This window comes from Camelus bactrianus, chromosome 22 (assembly GCF_048773025.1).
Source record: "Camelus bactrianus isolate YW-2024 breed Bactrian camel chromosome 22, ASM4877302v1, whole genome shotgun sequence".
Taxonomy (NCBI): domain Eukaryota; kingdom Metazoa; phylum Chordata; class Mammalia; order Artiodactyla; family Camelidae; genus Camelus; species Camelus bactrianus.
Genome location: NC_133560.1, coordinates 21388055 through 21412321, shown reverse-complemented (window position 1 = coordinate 21412321; position 24267 = coordinate 21388055). Strand labels below are relative to the sequence as shown.

General features: G+C 54.2%; 4 protein-coding genes and 1 long non-coding RNA gene across 7 annotated transcripts; 4 read left to right on the top strand and 1 right to left on the bottom strand.

Moving 5' to 3' along the window:
• Window positions 1-313: 313 nt before the first annotated feature.
• BABAM1 (BRISC and BRCA1 A complex member 1) lies at window positions 314-7136 on the top strand. 2 transcript variants are annotated; one of them, XM_010972115.3, is made up of 9 exons: window positions 314-468; window positions 1363-1704; window positions 2448-2506; window positions 3104-3224; window positions 3307-3385; window positions 4116-4140; window positions 5520-5649; window positions 5846-5932; window positions 6650-7136. In XM_010972115.3, the coding sequence occupies exons 2-9, from the start codon at window positions 1414-1416 to the stop codon at window positions 6851-6853; spliced, it is 996 nt and encodes a 331-aa protein (XP_010970417.1). In that variant the 5' UTR covers window positions 314-468; window positions 1363-1413; the 3' UTR covers window positions 6854-7136. The 2 variants fall into 2 exon arrangements, with proteins under 2 accessions (XP_010970417.1, XP_045364141.1); XM_045508185.2 differs by having other exon boundaries at window positions 3307-3453; window positions 4013-4140.
• Window positions 7137-7286: 150 nt separating this feature from the next.
• On the top strand, window positions 7287-13447 carry ANKLE1 (ankyrin repeat and LEM domain containing 1). Its single transcript, XM_074350492.1, has 9 exons — window positions 7287-8410; window positions 8487-8639; window positions 9068-9173; window positions 9280-9418; window positions 9667-10401; window positions 10545-10722; window positions 11488-11647; window positions 11761-11890; window positions 12160-13447. The coding sequence occupies exons 1-9, from the start codon at window positions 8187-8189 to the stop codon at window positions 12330-12332; spliced, it is 1998 nt and encodes a 665-aa protein (XP_074206593.1). The 5' UTR covers window positions 7287-8186; the 3' UTR covers window positions 12333-13447.
• Window positions 13448-14436: 989 nt separating this feature from the next.
• Window positions 14437-20830, bottom strand: ABHD8 (abhydrolase domain containing 8). 2 transcript variants are annotated; one of them, XM_010972116.3, is made up of 5 exons: window positions 20607-20827; window positions 18644-19391; window positions 16549-16719; window positions 16196-16412; window positions 14437-15137 (listed from the first exon to the last, which is right to left on the bottom strand). In XM_010972116.3, the coding sequence occupies exons 2-5, from the start codon at window positions 19375-19377 to the stop codon at window positions 14967-14969; spliced, it is 1293 nt and encodes a 430-aa protein (XP_010970418.1). In that variant the 5' UTR covers window positions 19378-19391; window positions 20607-20827; the 3' UTR covers window positions 14437-14966. The 2 variants fall into 2 exon arrangements, with proteins under 2 accessions (XP_010970418.1, XP_045364137.1); XM_045508181.2 differs by lacking the exon at window positions 14437-15137 and adding an exon at window positions 15144-15828 and having other exon boundaries at window positions 20607-20830.
• On the top strand, window positions 16892-17354 carry LOC141574657 (uncharacterized). The gene is made up of 2 exons (XR_012501622.1): window positions 16892-17025; window positions 17130-17354. It is a non-coding gene; the product is annotated as an uncharacterized LOC141574657 (long non-coding RNA).
• Window positions 20831-22434: 1604 nt separating the features above from the next.
• MRPL34 (mitochondrial ribosomal protein L34) lies at window positions 22435-23729 on the top strand. Its single transcript, XM_010972117.3, has 2 exons — window positions 22435-22766; window positions 23009-23729. Exons 1-2 carry the CDS (start codon window positions 22450-22452, stop codon window positions 23220-23222), a joined length of 531 nt encoding a protein of 176 aa, XP_010970419.2. The 5' UTR covers window positions 22435-22449; the 3' UTR covers window positions 23223-23729.
• The last annotated feature ends 538 nt before the right edge of the window (window positions 23730-24267 follow it).

The following is a 24267-nucleotide window of genomic DNA, read 5'->3' as shown; positions in this document are numbered from 1 at the left end:
CTCTACCAATCACCAATCAGCCCCGCCTCTTCTAAATCCCGCCCAACTAAGTCCCACTCCGGCCGTCACAAGGCAGACTAGGCCTTCTCCATTCTTCTGAGCCTATTCCATTAAAAGCCTCACTCTACTCAGCCGTTCCCCAGCCTAAGACGGTAGAAGCGATGACCAGCGCAGTGTGAATCGGCCTGAAACAGAAAAGCTATGCCTTAATCTCACTTTAGCCAATCACATTCCAGATCCCGCCCCACTTAACTCCACTCCAGTCTGACACAATCCAAACCCCGCCTTCTAGCAAAGTCCCAGCCTATCAGGTTCCAAGGCTCTCCAGCCTCGTCCCATTCATCTCTTACGGCCTGTCGAACTGCATTTCCCAGGGGGCGTGGCGGCCGCGCCGCACCACTTCCGGCTGCTAAAGATGGCGGCTTCCTAGGGGTTCGGCAGCCGAGTTGGAGGGAGGCTCAGTCTACGGTGAGCAGTTGGGTGGTGAAAGCGCGCGGGATCCGTTCCTAGAGGCCTAGCTTCCCTTACCCTAAAAATTCAGTCCCTCGCCTGCCCTAGGGTTTCCGCCTTCAGCTCTGGTTTCTCCTGCAGTCTAGCCTCCATCCCTCTTGCTACAGCTAAGCCTTGTTTTCCTTGGAAGTTATGGGAGATGCAAGGCGCTCAGAGACCACCCCCGACAGCCCCAGATAGGCGAACTGTTCCACTGGCGTCCTGGTCTTTCTCAAAGGAACTTGTAGCACTCAGATCTGCTCCCCTCCCTTGTGCAGACACCCACTCGGCAGCCAGCGCCCACTGGGGAGAATCCTAGAAGTTATTATTCCTCTCTTTACCAAGCCATTTTCAGTTTCAGGTAACAGAAAACCCAACTCAGTCTGGCTTCAGTAGGAAAGGGAAGTTAGGCATAGCTGGATCCAGGGGCTCTGACGTCTTATCTGCTGTTTTCTGGGGGAGCATCACTTCAGGCAGGCTGTCTTTCCCCTCTTGGAGGCAAAGAGGCTCCTAGTAGCTCTCGACTTGTAACCTCCCAGCTCTGCGATTCTAACGAGTCACTCTTCTCTAACAGAACTATTCGAAGTCCCAGAGCTACCCCTCACTGGCCTGTGTTGAGTCATGTCCCCATCTCTGAGCCATTCACAGTGGCCAGATGTGCTCACTAGCTAAGAGGGGAAGGAATAGAGTTAGCCCTACAGAAAAAAATGGGAGACTGTTACCTTAAGTCAGAGTGGATGCTGGGCTGATAAGTGTAAAAGGCACCTATTCTACAGATGAAGAAACTGAGTTCCTGAGAGGAGCAACTCTTACAGTCAGTAAGAGGCTCATGCCTGTTCTGCCCAATAACCAAATGCTTTTAAAACCCCTAAGGAAAAGATCCTGGCTTCCTCCGTTCCTGCTCCATCCTGCCACCCAGGAGCCATGGAGGTGGCAGAGCCCAGCAGTCCCACAGAGGAGGAGGAGGAAGAGGAGGAAGAGGAACAGTCAACGGAGCCCAGGCCCCGCACCCGCTCCAACCCTGAGGGGGCTGAGGACCGGGCGGTGGGGGCCCAGGCCAGTGTGGGCAGCCGTAGTGAGGGTGAGGGTGAAGCTGCCAGTGCTGAGGACGGGACCCCCAACCCTCCAGGAGCTGGCCCCAAGCCATGGCAGGTGCCTCCGCCAGCCCCAGAGGTCCAAGTGCGGACGCCAAGGGTCAACTGTCCAGAGAAAGTGGTAAGTGATGGCTTGGTCTGTGGCCTTGAGGCGTTAGGGAACCTTGGGTTAAACATTCTCATCTTTCAGGATTCACTTATAAACAGTCCTTTAGTGTTAGACTCTTAAGGCTGTCACGAAATATGACTGCAAATTAAGTGACTTAAAACAACAGAAATGTATTCTCTCACAGTTCTAGAGGCCAGAAGTCTAAAATCAAGATGTCATTTCCCTCTGGAGGCCCCAGGGGAGGAGCCTTCTGGGGACTCCAGTTGTTCCTTGGCTTGTGGCCGCATCACTGCCGTCTCTGTCTCTGCACCTAGCCTTCCCCTTTATGTCTCCAAGTCTCCTCTTTTCTTTTATAAGGACACTTCTCACTAAATCAGCATGATCTTATATCAAGATCTTTCCCTTGGTTGCATCTGCAAAGATCTTAATTCCAAGTAAATTCACATTCTGATGCTTTTGGTAGATCTATCTTTTGGAGGGCCATGGTTCAACCCACTCTGTTTTCTTCTTTCTGTGTTAAATGTTCTCTGGGTTATTTATTCACTCATCAACCAGGACTCCTAGTCCAGTGCTCTGTTCCCTGAGCTACCTCCTACCAAAGTGGATGGCTTGGTTGGGGATTGGAGGTCATCATACAGCCTTTTTAGATGGGGCTGCCTGGAGAGGGCCAGCAGGATGGTGTGGGGGCCAGTGTTAATGTCCAGTCTCCAGGTGCTGCTGGACACAGCCCTCACCACACTCCAACTTCATGACAGATCATCTGCCTGGACCTGTCGGAGGAAATGTCGCTGCCAAAGCTGGAGTCATTCAATGGGTGAGAGGGCCGCTGGGTACTTAAATGTGCAGCCATGGCTGGGAGGGGCCCAGCCCCCAAAACTCAGGGCTCTCTCTCTCTGAGACACCCCTAAATGGCCTGCTCTGGGGCCTGGCGATGTCGGCAAGTAGCAGTGAGAATGGGTAATGATACGACTGTGGCCCACTGGAGCTCTGTTCCAAGAGCTGTCACATGCTGTGTATCACAGCAATGAATGAAAACTCTGAGAAACAAAGTGACTGGGCCCAGGCCTCACAGCCAGTGGGCAGAGCCAAACTCAGACCAAGGTCTGGCTGACCCCAAAGCCCTTGCCCTGAGCAGCAAGGTCTCTTTGGGGTCAGGCAGCAGGGCCTGGAAGCAGCCTAAGGAGCTCTGGGAGATGCTGAGGATGAGCCCCCCTTCCCCTCCTTGGCACTCCTGATGACCCATGGCTGAACCAAGGTGGGGGTTCTCCCAAGGATCAGATGTGAGACCCAGGCTGGCCCCAGGGACCCATGAGGAGAGGGTCAGCTGGGATGGGTTTGCACCAGGGCTCTGCCACCCTCCTGCTGCATTACCTGGGGCTTAAGCACCCCCTCACTCTCTGGCCACCCCCAGCTCCAAAACCAATGCCCTCAACGTCTCCCAGAAAATGATCGAGATGTTCGTGCGGACAAAACACAAGATCGACAAGAGCCATGAGTTCGCGCTGGTGGTGGTGAACGATGACACCGCCTGGGTGAGGCTGGGGCACGGCTGGGTTCCCTGGGGTCCCCTGGGGATCAAGGGCACCCCTCGCTGAGTCTTGTGCTTCCTGGCAGCTGTCCGGCCTGACCTCTGACCCCCGAGAGCTTTGCAGCTGCCTCTACGACCTGGAGACGGCGTCCTGCTCCACCTTCAGTATCCTTCCATGCAGAGGGCTCCAGGAGCAGCGGTGGCGGGTGGGGGGCCTGGCTCCCCCAGCTCAGGTCCCGATCCCAGTTCTGCCACATCAGGCTTGAGCCAGTCACCCTTCTAAGCCTCAGTTTCTTCATCTGTAAAATGGGAGGCCTGAACCCCCTACCCCACAGGGTCACTGGGAAGATAAAGTCAGAGTACAGAAGCAAAAACTGCTGATTTGGATTCCAGAGATCAACAGTGCATCCACACAGGGAATAGTTCAGGAAGGGCCAAGTACACAATCGGTGCACAATAAATGGCCATATGTGACTGAAAAGTCGCAATCACTGCTTCTGCCCCTTTAACCTGAATATTAAAGGCTCACTGCAGTCCAGAACTTCGATATAATATGATTCCAGTGAGTTACAAAGAAAACAATGTGTTGGGAAGAAGGGGACAGGGACACCCATGGCTCTTTCACGAGAGGAGGATGGCTCCAGCCCCGTGGGAAAGGGGGCTTTCAGTCACTAAGGGTCTTCAGGACATTTGATGCTGGCCCTCTAGTTCATGTTCTGTATTGAGGGAATAACAGGCTCAGAGAGGGCAAGCAACCAGGCCAGGGTTACACAGCATGTCTCCTGGCAATAGGCTCAGGCATCTGCGCTCTCCTGGCATCAGGAGGAGGAAAGCCCCCTCTCCCTGCTCACCCGCGCATTGCTGCCACCGGTCTTCTCCTTAGCGTTCCCACCAGATCTGGAAGGTCTCTTCAGCCTCATGTAAGTCCCCCCGGGGGAACTTATTGTTCACCACCCCTTCTGGGTAAAAGCTCCAGACAGCCCAGAAATAGACCTTTAGGGAGGTCTGAAGTCTTCCTTTCCCACCCTTTCTTCTGGGAACAACTGCTCACTTACCTGTCTGGAAGCAGTTTTGCAAAAGAGGTTCTTTCTCAAGTCTTGCCCTCCTTTACTCTGTAACGGCCCAGTGGTTCTCCGGCGGCAGCAGCAGCAAACTTTTTCTTTAAAGGGCCAGACAGTAAATATTTTTGGCTTTGTTGGCCACATGGTCTCTGTTGTAGCAACTAGACTCTGTAATCTAAAAGTAACCACAGACCAGATGCCTGCAAGTGGGTGTGGCTATAAGCCAATAAAACTTTATTCACAGACACAAATTTGAATTTCACATCATTTCTACATGTGGCAAAATAGTCTCCCTTTGAATTTCTTTCTTCCCAACAGTTTAAAAATGAAAAAAAAAAAAAAAAAATCTCAGCTTGTGGGCCCAAGGAGTCCAAGCCCTGTTTTTGTCAGCCCCCTGATGGTGGTTGTGGAGTGTGTTTTGCCTTGTTTGCCATGATTATCCTGGTACAACCATCTCGGCAGAGTTTGCAAGTGAATCTATGGGATAAATTCCCAATGAAAGACATGCAAAAACAAGGTGGTGTGTGTTTTTAATTTTGCTAGACTTTGCCAAAGTACTTTCCCAGGAAATTAACCCTGTTTATCTCCCCCAACACCAGGGTTGACCACACTGCTGAATGTTCTGCCCATCTGATAGGTGGGAAGAGGCCACATCTTGCTTTGCTGTGCTTTTCTTTTCACTCATTTTAAAGCCATTCATTATTCTTTCAGTAATTTGTCTATTCGTCCCCTTTACCTATTTTTCTAGGAGGCTGTTGGCTTTGTTTTTGTTGATCAGATTTGCTTTTTACATATTAAGGGTATTAGCCCTTTGTCTGCCTAGTGTTCTCTGCTCAACATGAGATCCACCTGTGGCTGAGTGGGGAACTGTGTGCTGACTTAACATATAAGATGTGGTCCCATGCAGGGATAAAAAAAAAATAAGATGTGGTCCCTCCCTAAGAGTCTCCTGGCCTGGTAGGGCAGGTCCAACTCAACGCAGTGATGGGGGATGCTCAGGGTGCTGAGGATAGCCGGAGCAGGCTCTAGCTTTGGGGTCAACAAAGCCTCTAATGGAGCAGGAGAGGCCAGGCAGAAAGGCCAAGCTAGGGAGGTGCTGGGGCACAGGGAACAGCATGTGGGAAAGCTCAGAGGCAACAGTGAACTTGGGAGGGGTCAGGTGGGGCCTCCAAGGGTGATGAGAGGAGTGGGCTATCAAAGTGTGCTCTGACCCGTCCTCCCTCCTTCCCCCTGTGTAGCCAACAGAAGACTGAGCTGCCAGTCACGGAGAATGTGCAGACAATTCCACCACCATACGTGGTCCGCACCATCCTTGTCTATAGCCGTCCACCCTGCCAGCCTCAGTTCTCCCTGACAGAACCCATGAAGGTGAGCAAGGCCTGGGAGAGGGAGGGATGCCTACAGCCAGCAGGATGGTGGTTAGATCCCAGGAGGGACTTCCTGATCATAGGAGCTGGGGTGCCTTGAGACCAGTTCCCAGAGCCTAAGGCAGAAGCCGGGGGATTGTGGTCTTGGGGGCCTGGAGTGACCCAAGTCCCAAAGGCTGGCTTTCCTCCCCCTGCAGAAAATGTTCCAGTGCCCTTATTTCTTCTTTGATGTTGTTTACATCCACAATGGCACCGATGAGAAGGAGGAGGAGATGAGCTGGAAGGTGAGAGACTGCTGTGAGTGTGGGTGGTATAGGTGTAGATGGGATGTCTCAGAATCCACCTGCCCTAGTGTAGGGGGTGGGGGGCACATCTCCATTTTGCAGCCCTGGCCCTGCTGGATCATGGTCACTCAGCAACCATTCCCCACATTTCTGCAGTGAATTAATGGGGCTGTTGGGACAGTGGCCCAGGAGCATGTAGGGTCCTGTCCACTTCCTCATTGCTTCCCTCTCTTGTTGCTGTTACTTTCTCTGTGCCTGCTGCCTTCTTGCCTTGTGAGGTTCTGCTGGTTCTTTACACCCCAGCCCTGAACTAACTGTGGTACATGGAGTCAGGCACTTATCTCTTTGAGCATCAGTTTACCCAGCTGTGAGCCAGAGGAGTTGAGCCCAGCTCCTATTTATACTTCAATACCCAAATTAGAAGTCCCTACTCTGGGAAGCCTTCCCTGCTCCTCAAGGAAGATCAGCATGGGGGCTGGAGATCATTGTATCCAGCCATGCCTCTCCAGACCAGGGGCTCCAGCACTGAGACCTTTTGGGGTTCTAGCACTAGGTGGGTGGCATGAAATGTTTGCTGAATAAGGGAATGTTTTCTGCCTGGCAAATTCCTCTTTACCCTTCAGAACCCATCCCTGAGGCCCCTCCTGGGAAGCCCTCCGGACAGGGAGGGCCTGTCAGGGGAACCTCTGTCTGAACAGCCCTTCATTGACCCCACAGGACATGTTTGCCTTCATGGGCAGCCTGGACACCAAGGGGACCAGCTATAAGTATGAAGTGGCACTGGCTGGGCCAGCCCTTGAGCTTCACAACTGTATGGCCAAGCTGTTGGCTCATCCACTGCAGCGGCCCTGCCAAAGCCATGCCTCCTACAGCCTGCTGGAGGAGGACGATGAAGCCACCGAGGTTGAGGCCACTGTCTGAACCATCCCTGTACATCCAACCTTCTTGTGCAAAGAAACCTGTGGCCTAGAATACTGGTTCTCAAACTGGGCTCTGTAGGACCCCCAGAGTAGGTCACAGGAGGCACCCCAGGCACCTGGGGAACCCTGGAAAGAAACCCAGGGTTCCGGGAAGCATCCCAAGGACTCTAGGCAGCCATTCCCCATGTTTTCCAGCCCACATCCCACTCCCAGTTTTTCAGTTGTAATTTTTGTTGTTACCTGTGTGATTTTTGTCATCAAAATAAAAATCAGAGACTCCCTAACCCAGGTCCACAACAATCAACTTGTGTTAATTGGGATCTTTTTGGTTCCAAGTGACAGAAGACCCATCCCCTGAGCAGAAAGGAGAATGGCTTGGTTCTTGTGGATAGGAAGCCTTAGGCAGCTTCAGGCATGGCTGTATCCAAGTGCACTGATGTTGCCACTGGGGAAGGGTGAAATACCCTGAATGGTTGGTATTCAGTGTGCCCTGTTTTCTTCCCAACCCGTGGAAAGGGGTGAGATGGCTGTGACCACTCCCCAGATCCCAACCCAGATGATGTGAGGGCTCTCCCAGCTCGCCCATATGACTGGCCTTGCCTGGGTCATATAACCTTGCTTTGGGCCAGTCATGGGCCATAGCTGTGGAATGCTCTGATTGGCCAGGTCTCTGTCAAGCCTCTCTGGGAAGGGAGGTTTATAGTTCCATTAGGAAATAGTGTGGGTGCTCCCCAGAGGAAGGGAGAAAGGAGACACTTATAACAGGTCCACTATTCAATTGTCTTCCTGGATAATGAGAAATTGTGAAAAAAGTTTACCAGCTAGATTTTCTCAGTTCCATAAAAAAATAGTTTTATGGGGAAACAGCTTTTCTTTCCCATGAGCATTTATTGGGCATCTGTGTGCCAGGCCCCTCGATCAACTTCAAAGCCGCCTGGGGTTATTCTCCCATTTTGCATATGGGGAAACTAAAGCCCTAAGAGTCCCGGATCTCCTAAGTAATGGGCTCCCGACCCTGCAGGACTGAAAACGGGAGACGCATAGCTTCTGCAGGCGGGAGCTATTAACTGAAGACTTATATACCATCAGGGATGTGTGTGCTAATGGAGGCCGCCTGAGCAGAGGATTCCGGGAGACTTAATGCCCTGAGACTTAGTGCCCGGATCGTAGCTCCACCCCCTCCAGCAGGGTGCGTTCGTGTTTACACCATTTTGAGAGATAATGGCACAGACGGCGACCTCCACCCTTCCAGGCCCTTATCTGCAGCCCCAAGCCCTGTCTGGACGCCACTTGGTGTCGCGGGGTCGGGCCAGCGCTAAAGCTTCCGAACCTCGATGTGGACGACAATGCGGCGTGGGTCTGCCTGGTTGGAGACCCTTCACTGCGCTTCCGCGCGGGGAACCCAGCCGGTGGGCGGGACGGCGCGTGCGCACAAGGGCGCCGCGGGAAGTTGGAAATCAGCCCGCCTGGCCGCGGGCCTGGGCGGCCCCCGGGGCATGGGCGCTGCGGCTGGCTTGGCTCGGCGGCTGCGGGTGGCCTTGCGGGAGGAGGAGTTGCGGTGAGGGCGGGGCCCGGGGGGGCGGGGCGGGAGTGGGGGGCGTGTGTCGCGGTCCACTCTGACCCTTTGACCGTAGGGTCGTGGAGGAGCTGCTCCGCCGCGGTGCCGACCCCAACCTGGTATTGGAGGATGGCGCGGCGGCCATGCACCTGGCGGCCAGAGCCCGGCACCCGCGGAGTCTGAGTTGCCTTGAGGCCCTGCTTCGCCGTGGCGGAGACCCCAACGCACGGTGAGAGGAGGTCTAGGCTTGGGGCAGGTATGCCGCGCAGAGGAGGTGTCTCCCGAGTCCGAGGGTGAGACCTGGGAGCCTTGGAGAGGGCGTCCCAAGATCCAAGGATGGGGACCCGGGGGCGGAACTTGGGGAACCTGGGAAGGGATCTTGAGGGTTCAAGGGCGGCAGAGGCTAGGGTACTAGACCTATAGTGGGGCATGAGGTTTCGCTGGGGCCAAAGTGAGGAATCAAAGTTTCGCATCTGATGGTTTCTAGAGTCAGAGAGCAGAGGTTTGAATTCCGGCCCGAGGGCGCAGGATCTAGATTCCAAGGGTGGTATCTCAGGCTAGAGAACGGAGATAGGGGGCTGAGAGCCAAGGCTCCGGGACCCGGGGCGGAGATCGAGTTCTCTCCTCCACTGATCCCCTCCTTCGCCTCTGCCCCAGATCGGCCGAGGCGCTGACGCCGCTGCACGTGGCTGCTGCCTGGGGCTGTCGCCGCGGCCTGGAGCTGCTGCTGAGCCAGGGAGCGGACCCCGCGCTGCGCGACCAGGTGGGGTCCCCTGCGTTGGCTGTAGCAGGGCCAACCCTGAGGGAGGGAGGGAGGGAGGGAGGGAGGAGAGGGCCTCGGGCGCCCCCTGCTGACCGAGCCGCTGCAGGATGGACTCCGGCCGCTGGACTTGGCGGAGCAGCAGGGGCATCAGAACTGTGTGCGTATCCTGCGGGAGCTGGAGACCCAGACCAGGACCCCGACCCGGACCCGGGCAGTCACCCAGGACCCAGAGCCCCAGCCTGGTGGTGAGTGGAGCCTGCGCGGCTGGGGATGCTTAGCATCTGATCTAGCTTTGCAAATCTCTGTCTCTGATGTCCACTCTCTCCCCCTGTTTGAGTTTTATGTCCAGGATCTCCAGTCAGTCTCTCTGCCTCCGACTCGCTCCCTTCTCCTCGTGATTGCAGCCGCTTCTTTCTGTCTGATCTGACTTCCGTCTTTGTCTCTTACTTCCTCCTCCCTCCTCTCTGACACTCACTCTTATCCCCTGCTCCAGGCCCAGGCCTTTGGGAAAAGGGGCTGGGTATCAGCCCCCCTGGACCTCCCAATGTGATGCTGGACTCCACAGCACTGGACAGAGGTGACAGCAAGGACATGAACCTGAAGGCTAGCCCTGGACCCCCCAGCCTTCTTGCCCACCCTAACATTGCTGACACAGATGGCATCTCGGGGTCCCCCCTAGGGCGCTGGGACTGCAGCTCAGTTGCCTCCTTTGTCACCGCGGTTGAGGCCTCTGGAGCTGAGGATCCATGCCCCGACACATACCCCTGGACTGGTGTCCAACCCTCCCAGAGGGTGCCAAGATCTTCGGGTACCCCACAGCTGGAGCATCAAGCCCTCATGGAGAGCAGAGAGACAGAGCTAAATGCCCGCCTGCAAGCCCTGACTCTGACCTTGCCAGATGCTTCCCCCTCCCCTAAGTCCTTCCCAGACAGGAGCCCAGCCAATAGGCCCCCTTGGGAACCACCGTCTGGACCCTGTGAATTCCACTTCCAGAAAGATGACCAGTCCCTTGACAGTGATGTGGCTGCCCTCTGGCTGACAGAGGATGAGGCGAGCTCCATGGGGAGCAGAGACCCCGTCCCCTCTTGCCAATGCCCACTGGACCCCACCATATCTGACCTGGAGCTGCTGCAAGCACTCCGGGCGCTTGGTGAGAGCCCTGTCCCCATCACGCCCTTCAGCCGGCCACACTACCTCCGACGGCTGGAAGAAGCCCAGGCTGCTCCAGGTTAGTCCCTTCTGGGCATCCAGAGTACAAGGAACCTCCAGGAGTCCCTGGAGACCCCCTGGCTCTCAGTGCAACCTACTTCTCCCTCCATCTCTGGGAACCACCCCTTCCTTTGTCTCTCTTGACCCAGTTTCCCCTCCCAGGCCCAGAATTTTCAGGGCACAGCCCAGAGTTGGCCGAGGCCCTGCGGACAGGCCGCATCCCAGATGCCCAGGCAGATGAGGATGTTCTTGCCCAGCAGTTTAAGCGGCCGGATCCCTCCAGAAGGTGGCGGGAGGGAGTTGTGAAGTCCAGCTTCACTTATCTGCTCCTGGACCCCAGGTACTTGGAGCAGAAGTCACCTGGAAGTGGGACCCGGAAATTCTGGGATTGGTTCTTATATTCTGTGTGTCCTTAAGAAGGAAACTGGCCTTCTCTGGTCATCAGCTTCTTTATTTACAAAAGGCAATTGGTGTGATATATATATAATTATATATATATAATTGTGACATATGTCTTATATATAATTGATGTATACACACACACAATGGACTACTACTCAGCCATAAAAAGAATGAAATTTTGCCATGTGCAGCAACATGGATGGACTTGGAGGGCATTATGCTAAGTGAAAGAAGTCAGAAAGAGACAGACAAATACTGTACAATATCACTTATATGTGGAATCTTAAAAATACAACAAACTAGTGAATAAAACAAAAAAGGAGCAGACTCACAGATATAGAAAACAAACTAGTGATTACCAGTGTGGAGAGGGGATGGGGGAGGGGCGATATAGGAGAATTTAAAAAGTTATTTTTGGATTATATGAAATCATGTGTGTGAAACTTTTGAAAACTGTGAAGCACTGTAGAATTTAAAGAATCTTTCATTCAATTTTTAAAAAAAAATGTATTAAAAGAAAAAAAGACAGTTGGATCCAATTGAAGCTGCTGAGTGTCCTTGGGGGAACAGTTCCCACCCCCGCCACTGCCTTTTACGTAACGGGAGTCACTGGATGTGGGTTCAGTTTGCTCTGTGACTTCAGAGACTGTCTCTGGGGTGACTCTCATCACTTTTTTTTCTCTGAGCCGTCTGCTTCATCTAGGGAGACTCAGGACCTGCCAACCCGGGCCTTCTCACTGACCCTGGCTGAATGCCTTCGGATTTTTGTACATGCCATCTTCTATGTGGGCAAGGGAACACGGGCCCGGCCAGATGTCCACCTCTGGGAGGCCCTCAGTCACCGTGGGCGGCCAGGAAAACAGGTGTGAGGATAAGGACAAGGGTCATGGCAGCAGCAGCCCAGCTGCAGGCAGGCAGAAGAAGGAGGGAACTGGGGGGCGGACTCCTAACCCCTTGCCTTGGCCCCCCTCCCTAGGCCTGTCCCAAGGTGCGCCAGATCTTGGACATTTGGGCCAGTGGTCGCGGAGTTGTCTCCCTACATTGCTTCCAGCATGTGGTTGCCGTGGAGGCTTACACTCGAGAGGCATGTCTTGTGGATGCTCTAGGTGGGTGCCTGGCTTGTGTGTGTGTTGGTGGTGGGGGTTGTCACATGAAGGGCACTAGATCTGCTGATTTCCTCACCCCTTCCTCCATCAGGGCTGTTCATTTGTTCAGTGAGCAGTTATTGAGCACCAATTGTGTATCTGCACATGTACATATTTTGCTCCATTGGTTTACTCCTGCTCGAGGGCAATACCCAGTGCATTCACTGGCATATACTTCTGCCAGGGGTTCCTGGAGGCTGCCTTTGTGACCTAACCCCCAATCTCCTCAGGGATCCAGACCTTGACCAACCAGAAGCAAGGACACTGCTATGGAGTGGTGGCAGGCTGGCCACTGCACCGGCGCCGCCGCTTAGGGGTACATCTGCTGCACCGTGCCCTCCTTGTCTTCCTGGCTGAGGGTGAGCGAGAGCTGCGGCCCCAGGACATCCAGGCCCGTGGCTGAACCCTGGGGAGTTGGCCATTCAGCTTAGGTAGAGAGCAGAGTGTTTGAATGTTCCAGCTGCCCTGTGAGAGCAGCCCCGCATCTCTAGCTCCAGAGGGCTAGTTGGGGAACAGCCAGGCAGGTCTCCCTTGTAGACTGAGGGAGGACTTTATTACAGATGGAACTGCTGGAGAGGTAGTGAGCTCCCTGTCATGGGAGGAGACTAAGGGGATGTGAGAGGAGAACAAGTAGACCAGATGGGTCTTTGGAACATTCTGGTGCTTTGAAACATGCCAATGCTTTGGCAGTTTGGTCCTGTCTGTGCAAAGAATCCATTTTTTATCTCCCAGACACAGAAGACCCACAGTGTGGGCTGGGCCAGGGGCTTCCAATCCGTTACACGAAGGGAATCTGCCCAGCTCAAGTACGGGGTTATGCTGCTTCCAGCTATGGGACCTCGGAGCAGTAATTTCTCTCTGAGCCTGGGGAAAGTGCGAGGTGCTACCTCAGGGGGTCATTGTGGGGATCAGATTAAATGAAGTCATGGGATAGTGTTTGCTTAGAGCCCTACTGAGCCAGAGGCAGCTCTGCAGCCCAGGTGGAAAGTCTCTGGGGGAAGGGGGGAGGGTTCTGGAATGTTCTCGAGGGGCCGATTGTGTGTGGTGAGGGGTGGGCAGGGCTGGGGAGATCTTCCCGGTGCTAGTGTGAGACAGCGGCACTCCTAGGGATCCCTGTGTGACTGGAGCCTCGTGGCGTTGCTTCTCTGAACCTGTTCCTTCCACTGTAAAATGAGATCAGTAACCCCGACTTTATGCAAAGAGCTTCAGTAAATGCCAAGCCACTATTGGGATAGTGTTGATGGGATCATTTAAATTTTCCAAAAGTTGTTTCTTCAAAACAGTCTAGAGGGTTTCTGGACTTGGTGAGATCTGCTGCCTCATTGGATTCAACACCTGTCCGTCTTGCAGCTCAGCGAACCAGGGCTTGCAGGGGGCAGGCCAAGGTGCTACCGGCCTCCATTCCTCCACTGCCTCCACTGCTAAGCCCCTGAGTACTCTGTGGATAATTAGGGTCCCTGCCCATGGAGGGTGCCTGGGTGCTACCATTTTAACTGAGCTGAAGAAACTACTCTCCGAGCTTCTGTTTGCTCATTTGTAAGACACGGAATTCTCCCAGACACCAAGTAGTTGCTTGATAAAGCGATAACAATCGAAACTGCGTGCCATCTCCCAAGAATACGCAAATAGAAAGAATCCAGACGCCCCCCACCCCAAAAGGCCCAGAAGAGATGGTATTTGTCTAACAGGGTTTCCCCACCTCTGCCTTACTGACTTTGAGGTCAGGTTACTCCTTGCGGTGGGGGCTGTCCTGTGTATTGTAGGGTGTCAGGCAGCATTCCTGGGCCCCACCTACCAGACGCCAGGAGCACTTCCCTCACCACCCCCACCTCCGCCACTCCCAGTTGTGGCAATCAAAAATGTCTCCTGAATTTGCCAAAGTACGACAGTGTCCTTGTATGAACCCCTGCTTTAAATTAAATGTGGGGTCACAAACCAGCGGGGAAAGGACCAAAGGTGCAGCAGCTGAGGAGACCAATCTCTCCTCCCACCGTCCACACAAACCACAGATAAATCTAGATATATATACATTAGAATACAATAGAGAGGGGTGGAGGGTATAGCTCAGTGATAGAATGTGTGCTTAGCATGCACAGGGTCCTGGGTTCAATCCCCAGTACCTCCATTAAAAATGAGCAAATAAAATAATTACCTCCCGTCTTAAAAGTTTTTTTTCCTTAAAAAGAAAAAAGATACAGAGGCCACTGAGCAGGGAAATCCTTCCACCAGGCAAAAAAAGATTCAAAATAAAAACCATCTTTATGACAAAAGTGATCAAGTTGTAAGATAAAAACAGGACAGTAAGAGGTACCAGTTTGCTGTGTAGTGTGCATTGACGAACCTCTGGGTTTAAGATACCCAGCACAGGGCCTTGCATGGAGCTGGCATCAATTATGGCTACTCTAATTAGATGCCCCGAGTGGGAGGCACCATAAGTCCAGCCCGCACATGGGAAAACAAGCTCAGGGCGACCCCGTCCTGAAGTCATCCAGCACTGGTCCGGAGACTTGGATTGTCACTTTTTATTGAGTTACAAGTTGAGATGTGCAGGTTCGGTGGCGCTAGCCCCCTCCCAAACCCTCCCCACCTTGGGCAACAATAGCTCCCAGCGCCGAGGAATGGGGTGGGGGTGGTAAGGGGTCTCGGGCATTGGGGAGGGGCCCCGAGGGTCCCTGGGGGCTCGTGAGTCCCAGGATCAAGCATGGCTGACACGGAAGACAGAGAGCGGGTGGGGGCCTGCCTCGGCCCTGGCGTTGTGGAGGAGAGGGCTTCTGTACAAGGTCATCCTCTGCGGGGGGCCCGGCTATGGACCCGAAACACCGATGGTCACCGCAGGACTGAAGCAGAGAGCACTGTGCGCACCTGGCTCCCACGAATGCCACGTCCTGCCCAGCCGGCCTGGGGGCGTCTCCTTGACCTGATCCCGCCCACCGGAGCGGAGGGCCCGCCCAGGTGATCCACGCTGCAGACCCGACCCGGCTCCTGCCTCCTCCTCTTGCTCCTGCGCTCACTAAGTGATACCCGGCCAGCTCAGTCGCTACTTCTTCTCCTCTGGGGGCGCAGGCAGGGGCTCGGGCAGGGCCTTGGGCGAGGGCTCTGGCTCCCAGAGCAGAAATTCGTGGAGCAGCGTGTTTACCGTCTCCGGGCACTCCAGCATCACCATGTGGCTGCCTTCGTCGATGAGCTTCAGGAAGGCCAGGAGCAGGATCTGCGGAGGACGCAGGCTCAAGATGGGTAGAGGCAGGATGGCGGACCTCGGGGCCAGGCTGCCCTGAGACTCCCTAGCTATCTATCAGGATGTCTCTCTTGCAGTCTATCCTATATTCCCCCATTTCCACCCAAGGGGGAGCTGGAGGGTGACCTGTCACCTTGCTGGAGCCCAACTCGGTATTCACTCATTCCACATTTATTAAGTGCCTACAGTATGTCCAGAGCATGATTTCTCAACCTGGGCACTAGTGACATTTGGGGCAGGATCATACTCTGGGATAGGGACTGTTCATGCACTGTATGATACTCAGCCGCATCCCTGGCCTCGAGCATCACTAGATGCCAGTAATCGCATCCCACTCCCTGCCACCCCCCACAGTGTGACAATTTAAAATGTCTCCAGACATTGCCAAATGTCTTTAGGGGGCAATGTCTCTAGGGGGCAAAGTCACCTGGGTGAGAAATCACTGAGAGACGCAGACAAGGTCTCTCACACTAAGGTAGGGTATCTCAGTCTCCACTCTACTGAGACTTTTGGAGCCGGATCTTTTTCTGCAGTGAGGCCTGCTCATTCTAGGGTGTTGGGCAGCGCAGCATCCCTGGTCTCCACACACCAGAAGCCACCAGTAGCACCTCCCTCTTGCACAGTCGTAACAACCAAAAAGTCTGCAGACACTTCCACATGTCCCCTGGAGGACAGAATTATCCCTGGTTAAGAACCACTGATCCAGAGCTAGTCTAAGCACTAAAGATCTCAAGACCCTTTCTAATTTAAAGATCTCTGACTCTAATTTAAAGACCCTTTCTAATTTAAAGCCCTCTCTCAGAATTATGTAACCCATCACAAATCCCAGCTGTGAAGAGTGCCTTTTTATGTGCAGTGGGGCAGCACAAACATCCCACCACCTGTCCAAGGAGCCCCACTTCCTGGATTCCACCTTTGACTTTTGATCTAAGCTCTGACTTCCTTGGGGCTGGAGCACTTGTGTCAGGGTCCCCTTAGGCTGTGCAAGGGGGGTGTGGTGGGGTGTGGTGGCCGGGGTGTCATGCCCCTACCTCGGCCATGCGCTGGTCTTCCTCCACCGGCACAAACTTGTCATGCATGCCGTGGACAAGCAGGACAGGCACGGTGAGCTCGGCATGGTAGACCTCATCGCCCTCGGGCCAATACTGGCCACTCATCATGGCCCGAAGCACAAAGGACGACACGTTGAACGCATTGCCCTCCTTCAGCAGCTGCTTCTCTTTGGCTCCTTGGTGGGCGAAGCCGGCCCTGGGGTTTGGGAGGCACCGCTGGAGCCCTTGTGCCAGCTCGCCCACCAGGGGTGTCCCCCATTCCAGCCCCAGCATTACAACCTCCCCTCCCATCCGATTCGGGGAGATGCCAGGGCAGGGCCAGGGTCACTCACTTGAGGAAGCTCCAAGCCAGGCAGGGTGACAGGCAGTGCAGGACACACGTGGGCATGTTGAAGATGGAGCAGAAGCTGGGCTCCAGTGCTGTGGGGCCCCCTCCGTTGATCATGATCACCTTGTGCACCAGGTCTGGGTACTCGTGCGCCAGGAACGTGCAGAAGGAGACCCTGCCCCATAGGTGGATGGTGGGGAGGGTTGAAGGGCAGTGGTCAGCAGGATACAAGCAGGGAGGGGGTTAATGCCCTCCCCTCACCCAGAGGCAGGTCCTTGAAGGCCAAGATTCTTCCCCTGGGATCCATGGACACCAGATGGGGGGGGGGTGAGGGATGGGGGGGGCACCTCAAATGCCCTGGTATTGTGAGATTGTGTGTCTGTGTGTGTGTGTGTTGAACATGGATTTTTGTTTTCTTTTGGAGAGGATCCAAATCCAGACCTTTCATCAAATCCTCAAAGTCACCATGACCCCCAAAGAGGTAAGAATTATTAATTTCCAAGTATCAGGAAAACTATTTGATTGAACAAATCCTTTGGCTTCTCAGAGAAGGTGACTGTTTCCTGCATATCCCTTCCCTTTCAGGATCTTCTCTCATCGGCCTCTGGGCATCGCACATCTGCCGGCCTTATGCAAGGTGGAAGGGTGCAGCCTGAGGAGCCCCCACAGTCCAGGCCTCATTCCCCCTAAAGCAGGGTTCATTTGGCAAACTATGGCCTGTGGGCTAGCTACTTGTTTTTGTCAACTAAGTTTACAATTTTGTAAATATGTCAGATATTTTGTAAATAAAGATTTATTGGAACAAAGCCATGCCCATGTGTTTACAATTATGACTGTTTTCCTGGAGTAGTCTTGTGAAGTTCCAACAGAGACCAACAGTATGGCTTGTGAATCTAAAATATGTAATATTTGGCCCTTCAAGAAAAAATTTGCCAACTCCTGCTGAAAAGAGGGACAGGATACAAGCAGAAGTTGGGTGGACTTGACTGTGCCAGTGACTCACTGGTGCACTTGGGCAAACTGCTTAACCTCTCTGAACTTCCATCTCCAAATCTGTCACATAGTAACTGTGCTGACTTCATAGCATAGTTAAGGGGTAAGAGGTATTTCCACAGATGGGTGGTCATTTAACTGGAGGAATTATTTAGCATAACCATCCATTTTGGGGGATGTTTTCATATAAACAAATAGGAGCTAGGTTACTTTCCAGTCTGTCTTCCTTTCTTTTGGAAACTTATATAACATTTCGTTTTCTTGGCTAATTGCATGGGCTGCAACTGCTGAAACAGTGGTTCTCAACCTGGCTGGCTGATCAGATCCTGCCTTTCTTCCTGAGTAAAGGACCAAATGGTACCACTTGGCAGTGATCAGTCACCCCAACCCAGAGCCTTCCATAGAGTGGACTCTAATTTAAATGCTAGATGGAGTGGGGAGGTTATAGCTCAGTGGTAAGAGTGAGTGCTTAGCATACATAAGGTGCCGGGTTCAATCCCCAGTACCTCCATTAGATAAACAAACAAACAAACAAACAAACAATTAAACCTAATTACCTCCCCCCTCATCAAAAGAAAGGTGGTATTATCCATCACTCATTTAAGGGATAGTGAATTACAGCAACCTGAGCCCTTATAAACAAAATGTATGGAATTCCAATTAGTCCTTCCTTGGAGCCCTTGGGGTCTTCAGAGCAACCAATTTTTGAACTTCGTCGAAGACAGTGCGTCTCAGCCAGGGGTGATTCTGCCCACCAGAGGACCTTTGGCAACATCTGAAGGCATTTCTGATTGCCATGATCATCACTAGACCATTGCACTAGTGGCATCTAATGCGCAGAGGTCAGGGATGCTGCTAAACATCCTACGGTGCACAGGAAAGCCCCTCACAGAAAAGAATTACTTGATCCAAAATGTCAATAATTTGGAGGTTGAGACACTGCTTTAGAACAATGTGAAACAATAGCATTGGTGGCAGGAATCCCTGTTCTGTGGCAGATGTTAATGGGATTTTTTCAAGAAGGGAAATTAGCGTTTTGTATGTGGGTGTCCAGTTCCTGCCAGCCCCCACCCCTTACCCTCATCCCCACCCCAGCATTGGCTCACCCATAGGAATGCCCAATGAGCACGTTTCGCTTCTTGGCATAGCGCTTGAAGATGGCGCGCATGTCCTCTGCCAGCGCATAGAAGGTGTAGGCTGCAGCCACCTGGGGGGCTGAGCTGGCCCCGTGGCCAGCCAGGTCGGGTGCCACCACCTCATAGCCCAGGCGCACAAAGAAGTCCAGCTGCTCCTTCCAGATGGCCAGGGAGCCGCCGACACCGTGGATGAAAAAGAGCACCACGTCGGCCTGGGCGCCCTTGCAGCTGGTGATACGCTTCTCACAGTCAATGTGGATGGTCCGCTTGGGGCGTCGGGCTCGCCGCCGTCGCCCACCACTGCCAGCACTGCCCGGGCCTGAGCGGCCATCACTGCCCGCTGGGTCCACCAGCTCTACCTCTAGGGCGGCTGGTGGCTCCCCAGAGCCATTCTGCCCATGCAAGAGGTCAGCTCGCGGTGCCTGGCCCAGGTTCTCCACCAGTAACCGCCCATTGCGGTACACGGTGATTCTGCGCTGGCAGTGGACCAAGCCGGACTGGTCCCCATGGGCGGTATCCGGCAGTGGTGGAGGTGGGGTTGGGGCCAGAGCTGGTCCAGCATGCTTCACCCGCAGCACACGACCAGGCTTGACCTCCACAAAGGTGTAGCCATCACTGGACTCGACGCTTTCCAGCGGCCCCACGGCATTGGGTGGTGCACCCAGCAGACAACAGAAGATCCCATCGGTCACCCCGGTCAGCATGGTGTGTCCTGTGACTGGGGGAGACAGCCAGCTCAAAGGCCGTTTAAACAGGGATTCCTCCACTCCCACAGCACCCACTCCCCACACCCGTGTCAGATGTGTTGCACTGGGAGGCCCCATCTAGGCTCCAGTTTGGGGAGGGCCAAAGCCAACCAAGCACTAAGATGTTTTGTCTGGTCAGTACCTGCATGAGGTTGGCCACCTTCCTGGCCCAGCATAGTCTATCCTAGAGCAAAGGACATGGCTATGGGTGACACTAAAAGGCATCCATAGAGAAGGTGGTGGAATCAGGGCAGGCTTCCCAGAGGAGAGGACATTGTGGCAAATATGGCCCAACCCCCGAGGACCCTCCAGCTCAGATTTATTGTAGTCACGTCTTACTAAACCCATTCAACCATCCATCCATCCATTCATTCATGCACTGTTTCATTAACTCACTTTCACTAAACCAGCACATTCTGAGGGCTCCAAAGGCACCTAAACAGCCCAGATCCCAATGAGCCCTGATACCAGGTGTCTACACCTGGCTCCTGAAAAGCAAGGCTCTGGGAGAGGGATTTCAAAATTGAGCTCCAGAAGGCCTTGCCCAACTCCCCAAGACCACAGTGCAGTGGGTCTGTTTCACAGACCAACAAGCTGAGGCCCAGACACTCTGGGAGAAACTGTTCTGTTCCCACTGATCAGTACTCTGGGTTCTGAGGACCTGACACACAGCCTCCAGTGGTGAAGATGAGGATGGAGAACCTGGGGGCCTCCAGGCCTCCATCCTGCTCTCTGGGCAACCCCCAACCGTGTCCATGGCAACCGCAGGCAGTTACATAACTCGAAGGGGATACTCGTGCAGTGCACCCCCATTGTTTAAGCCCTGGGGATGGGACCAACCCCTCGCCGTCCCTATCCTGGGCGCCACGGGGATAAATGAATGCCAAAGGCCGCGCCTGCGGTGGCCCGTACTTACTGATGGAGGAAGGGGAGCAGGCCGCGCCCCCCACCTCCGGCAGGGTTCCAGCCCGGGATTGCGGAGGGGGGCGCAGATGCGCCATGCCAGCTTCCCTCCACAGAGCCAGTCTCCCGCCTCCCGGGTGCCCTACAGCCTTGCGGCGGGGTCGAGGCCACAGTGGCTCCGCGGCTTCCTAAGAGCTCTAGCATGGGCTTTGTGGACACCCCGCTCCGAAGTGGAAGACCCGGGGGCCTCGATGTCCCTCTCACAGGGCCCCCTCCCTGCTTACCTCATTGAGGGCCCCGAGGCCCGGGGCAGGGCAGAGGGGTCCCAGGCGGTGAAGCCAGCGTCCGTCTGCGGGCGCCGTTTACATGGTGGCGCGGGGTCGGACCGGGCGCATCCACATGGGTGGGCACGGGCCCGGGGCGGTCAGCGCGGGGACATCCCGCTGCCGCGGAGCGGGCCAGCCCTTTAAGTCTCTCCCCGGGGGAGGCGGGACCGCGCGCCGACGGACTGGCGCCTTGGCCAATAGCAACTGCGGAATGACCTGGCCTAGTTAGACTACCAATCAGGGGCGGAAGCTTCTGGATGGGGGCGGGATCTGGGTGCAACGGCCCCGCCTCCCTCAGGGTCTTACAGAGGTGGAGGGAGAGATTGGGCCTAGTCCAGGGCAGAGAAGGGGTCTCAACCTGAGGTCGGCGGGGCTCCTGTGAGGCGGCAGCTGAATCCTCCTCACCGCAAATAGGATCTCCTTGGCCAGCCTCTGCCTCCGAACTGCCCTGTCCCTCCAAACTGAGCCCCTATGTCCCTCTCTCTGTGCTGACCTTTCTGTTCTACAGTCTCCCAGATCTTTGTAATTTCAGGCAGGGGAAACTGAGGCTCATAAAGGGCCTCCAAGCAAACTGAGGAGGGGCGGGGGAGGCACAGAGATGGGACTTGGAACCACGATTGTGTGATTGCAAGTCCCAGAAATTGTTATTTAACCAGTAAACGGACGTCTTGGAGCTATGGGTAATTAGGGATTTAGAGTTTCACAGATAGATAGAGTTTAACCATTGGCCAATTTAAATGGTGACTCTGTGGTCTCAGCTGGAGTCAGAGAGCCCAGGGTTCAAATTCAGTCTCTGCCCTTTGCTGATATGTGACCTTGAGCAAGTCTCTGTCCAGAGACTTCATTTATTTCCCTATGAAGTAATTCCCTCATGAATTTGCCATGCAGGTAAAACACTCAGCAGGGAAAGTATTCGATACATTATTGGCATTATTGTACCGATGTAGTATTGTAGTGGTTTGCCAAATGATGATGCAGGTAGGACAGGCTTCAGAGGACAAGGGGTTAACCATTTCTTGCCCACTCCCATCCCCTGGAATTTGCTGCCAGAGCTGGATTAGGTCCAGTCACCCACTCTTGCCCACTCAGGGTGCTCCCAGGAGACTACAGTTTATTCATGCAGAAAAATCTCCCTCCCTCCCCAAACTGGGAGATGCTGGGGTGCCTGCAGGGACTCAGCTGCAAGCCTGGCCCTTGACGGCCCCCCTGGGCTTCAGGAGAGTCTGGGGAGAGCAGTGATGGGCCAGAGGACTGGTGGAAGGGAGAGCATCTGAGGAGGATTTTTAAAAGATGAATAGGGGTGTACCAGGCAAAGGAGGGTGTAGCTGAAATTTAGGGTGTGTGCGTATGTTAAGAGTGGGTTTCAAATGCCTGCCAGAGGAGCTGGATATTTTCCTTGGGGCAATAGGGAGCCATAGAGGGTGTGTGAGAAGGGAAAGGGCTCAGATAGGAGAATTAGAAAAATTCTTCTAGGGCCTGAATGGAGGCACTGCCAAGGACAAGCCTGCAAACCTTGAGTTTTGCAGACTGAGAAATTGAATGACCACCCCAAGGACATCCAGCCAACTCGAACTCAGACCTCCTGGGCTCCCAGCCAAGGGGCGGAGACTTGGCTGGGGCCAAAGGATAGCTGCCAGCCAGCTGTGTGCCATCTGCCCGACTCCCGCTGGGCGTGGGAGATTCAACCAGCCGTTTCCTGAGACTGCCACCAGCTGCGCCACCGTTACCCCAGGGCGCCCTCTGCAGGTCTGCAGGAGAAAGAACTACAACTCCCAGCAGACCCCAGGATATAAGAGCTAGTATGCACGCGCATGCGGAGGAGGTGCCCTTCGCCTACCACTTGCTGGTCCACACACCTCTGTGGGCACAGACGCTCTCGTCTGAAGTATACAGTGCAGACGTAGAACTACAACTTCCGGAGGCCCCCGCGGCATGCGTGCTCCGCTGTAGGAGAAACTACGTTGCCCAGAAGTCCTCATTCCGCACTGCGGAACCTACCGGCTTTGGAAAAGTGGCCGCGGGACAACGTGACACGCAGTTGGACATGGCTTTCTTTGTCAGATCTGTGGGTCGCCTGTTGGGCCCCGTCAGTAGGTCAGCGGCGCTACTGGGTGACAGGTGAGTCCTCAGGGGGACCCATTCCCAAATCTGGGAGTAAGGGCGGTGTCGGGGGCTGGCGCCAGCTGTTTACTGACTACATGACCTGCCAATGCCTTGCGAACTCCTGAAGCGTGTTTTGTTGCCAGGCTCTGTCCGGGCACAGCATGAATCGGGAAGCCGAAGCTCGAAGAGGTTGAGCTCCACGCAGAAGTAACACAGCGCCCCCTCTGACCTTTCTCGCCGTCTCTCTACCCCTGCAGGTGGCTCCAGCCCCGGGCCTGGCTGGGTCTTCCCGACGCTTGGGGACACCCCGCCATGCAGCAGACCCGGGGCAAGGCGCGCGGGAACGAGTATCAGCCGAGTAACATCAAACGCAAGCACAAGCACGGTTGGATACGGCGTTTGAGCACGCCAGCTGGCGTCCAGGTCATTCTTCGCCGCATGCACAAGGGCCGCAAATCATTGAGCCATTGAGGAGCGCGACGCTGCCGGCGGGGATCCCCCACCCCCCGCCACTATTAAAGCATTTTCCTCGCTTAGCCTACCACCGTTTTTGTTGGGAGCTGGAGAGCAGCGACGAGTCGGACTCGGACGGACATGAATCCTCCTCAAATTTCTGGTGGCCCAGGGGGAGAAATCTTGGATTGGTCTGGAAGGCGGAATGGGAACTCAGACCTTGCCAAGTGCCTTTTTACGCTTTTGAATTAGGAAGAATTTCTAACATAAGCAACAGTCCACAGAATGGTACAGTGAACGCCCGTGTGACCTTGTACACCTCTCTGACCACCAATACCTGCAACACATCCTGCCCTCTCCTGAGATGCAAATCTCAGGCATCAGGTTATTTCTTCTGTAAATACTTCAGAACGCATCTCTCCAAGATAAAGACCCTTTAATACATATTCGCAAAACTTTTCAGAGCTTAGAAAAATGGTCAGTAATTCCTAATGTCATTAAAAGTCTAATAAATATTTAAATTTCTACTTGTCTTATAAAATGTCATAATTCTCAGTTCCAGAAAGGCTTGTAGTGAGGTGGGAAGGGTTTGAATTCATCACCTATCCCTTGGAAATGGGCTGTGTGATCTTGAGCAAGACCTTAGCTCTTTGAGGTGCATTTGGTTCCTATAAAATGAGGTGCTCTTTTCTCTTTCACTGCGTTGTCATATTGAGTACTTCCTCAATAAGTCCTTGTTCTCTCCAGGCTGTAAGGCTGGTGAGGGGGTGGGAAGCTTGATCGTACCCAGGAAGTTTGGACACAGTGGAGTCAGGGCTGGGCGGAGGATTGTGAGGGCTCTGGAGCCTAGAGGAGGCACCTGATTTAGTCTTGGGAAGAACGCAGCCAGGAAAGGTTTCCTGGAGGAGGTGGTAAGATCTGGGACGGCCACAGGGAGGAGGGATTGGACAGGGATAGGGATAAAAGGTGGTCGAGGGTGGCCGGAGAGGTCCAGATTTTGGGGCCGAGGAGGTGGAACTGGATCTCTGGAGTACTAGGGAGCTACAGGAAGTGTTTGAACAAG

Coding starts and splice junctions, on each gene's coding strand:
- BABAM1 (XM_045508185.2), top strand. CDS start 1,414: ATGGAGGTGGCAGAGCCCAGCAGTCCCACAGAGGAGGAGGAGGAAGAG. Junction 3,225..3,306: donor TGAACGATGACACCGCCTGG/GTGAGGCTGGGG, acceptor GCTTCCTGGCAG/CTGTCCGGCCTGACCTCTGA. Junction 5,650..5,845: donor CCCTGACAGAACCCATGAAG/GTGAGCAAGGCC, acceptor CTCCCCCTGCAG/AAAATGTTCCAGTGCCCTTA.
- ANKLE1 (XM_074350492.1), top strand. CDS start 8,187: ATGTGGACGACAATGCGGCGTGGGTCTGCCTGGTTGGAGACCCTTCAC. Junction 8,640..9,067: donor GGCGGAGACCCCAACGCACG/GTGAGAGGAGGT, acceptor CCTCTGCCCCAG/ATCGGCCGAGGCGCTGACGC. Junction 9,419..9,666: donor CCCAGAGCCCCAGCCTGGTG/GTGAGTGGAGCC, acceptor CCCCTGCTCCAG/GCCCAGGCCTTTGGGAAAAG.
- ABHD8 (XM_045508181.2), bottom strand. CDS start 19,377: ATGCTGACCGGGGTGACCGATGGGATCTTCTGTTGTCTGCTGGGTGCA. Junction 16,720..18,643: donor CTCATTGGGCATTCCTATGG/GTGAGCCAATGC, acceptor CCTATGGGGCAG/GGTCTCCTTCTGCACGTTCC. Junction 16,413..16,548: donor CTGGCTTGGAGCTTCCTCAA/GTGAGTGACCCT, acceptor CCCAAACCCCAG/GGCCGGCTTCGCCCACCAAG.
- MRPL34 (XM_010972117.3), top strand. CDS start 22,450: ATGCACGCGCATGCGGAGGAGGTGCCCTTCGCCTACCACTTGCTGGTC. Junction 22,767..23,008: donor GCGGCGCTACTGGGTGACAG/GTGAGTCCTCAG, acceptor CTACCCCTGCAG/GTGGCTCCAGCCCCGGGCCT.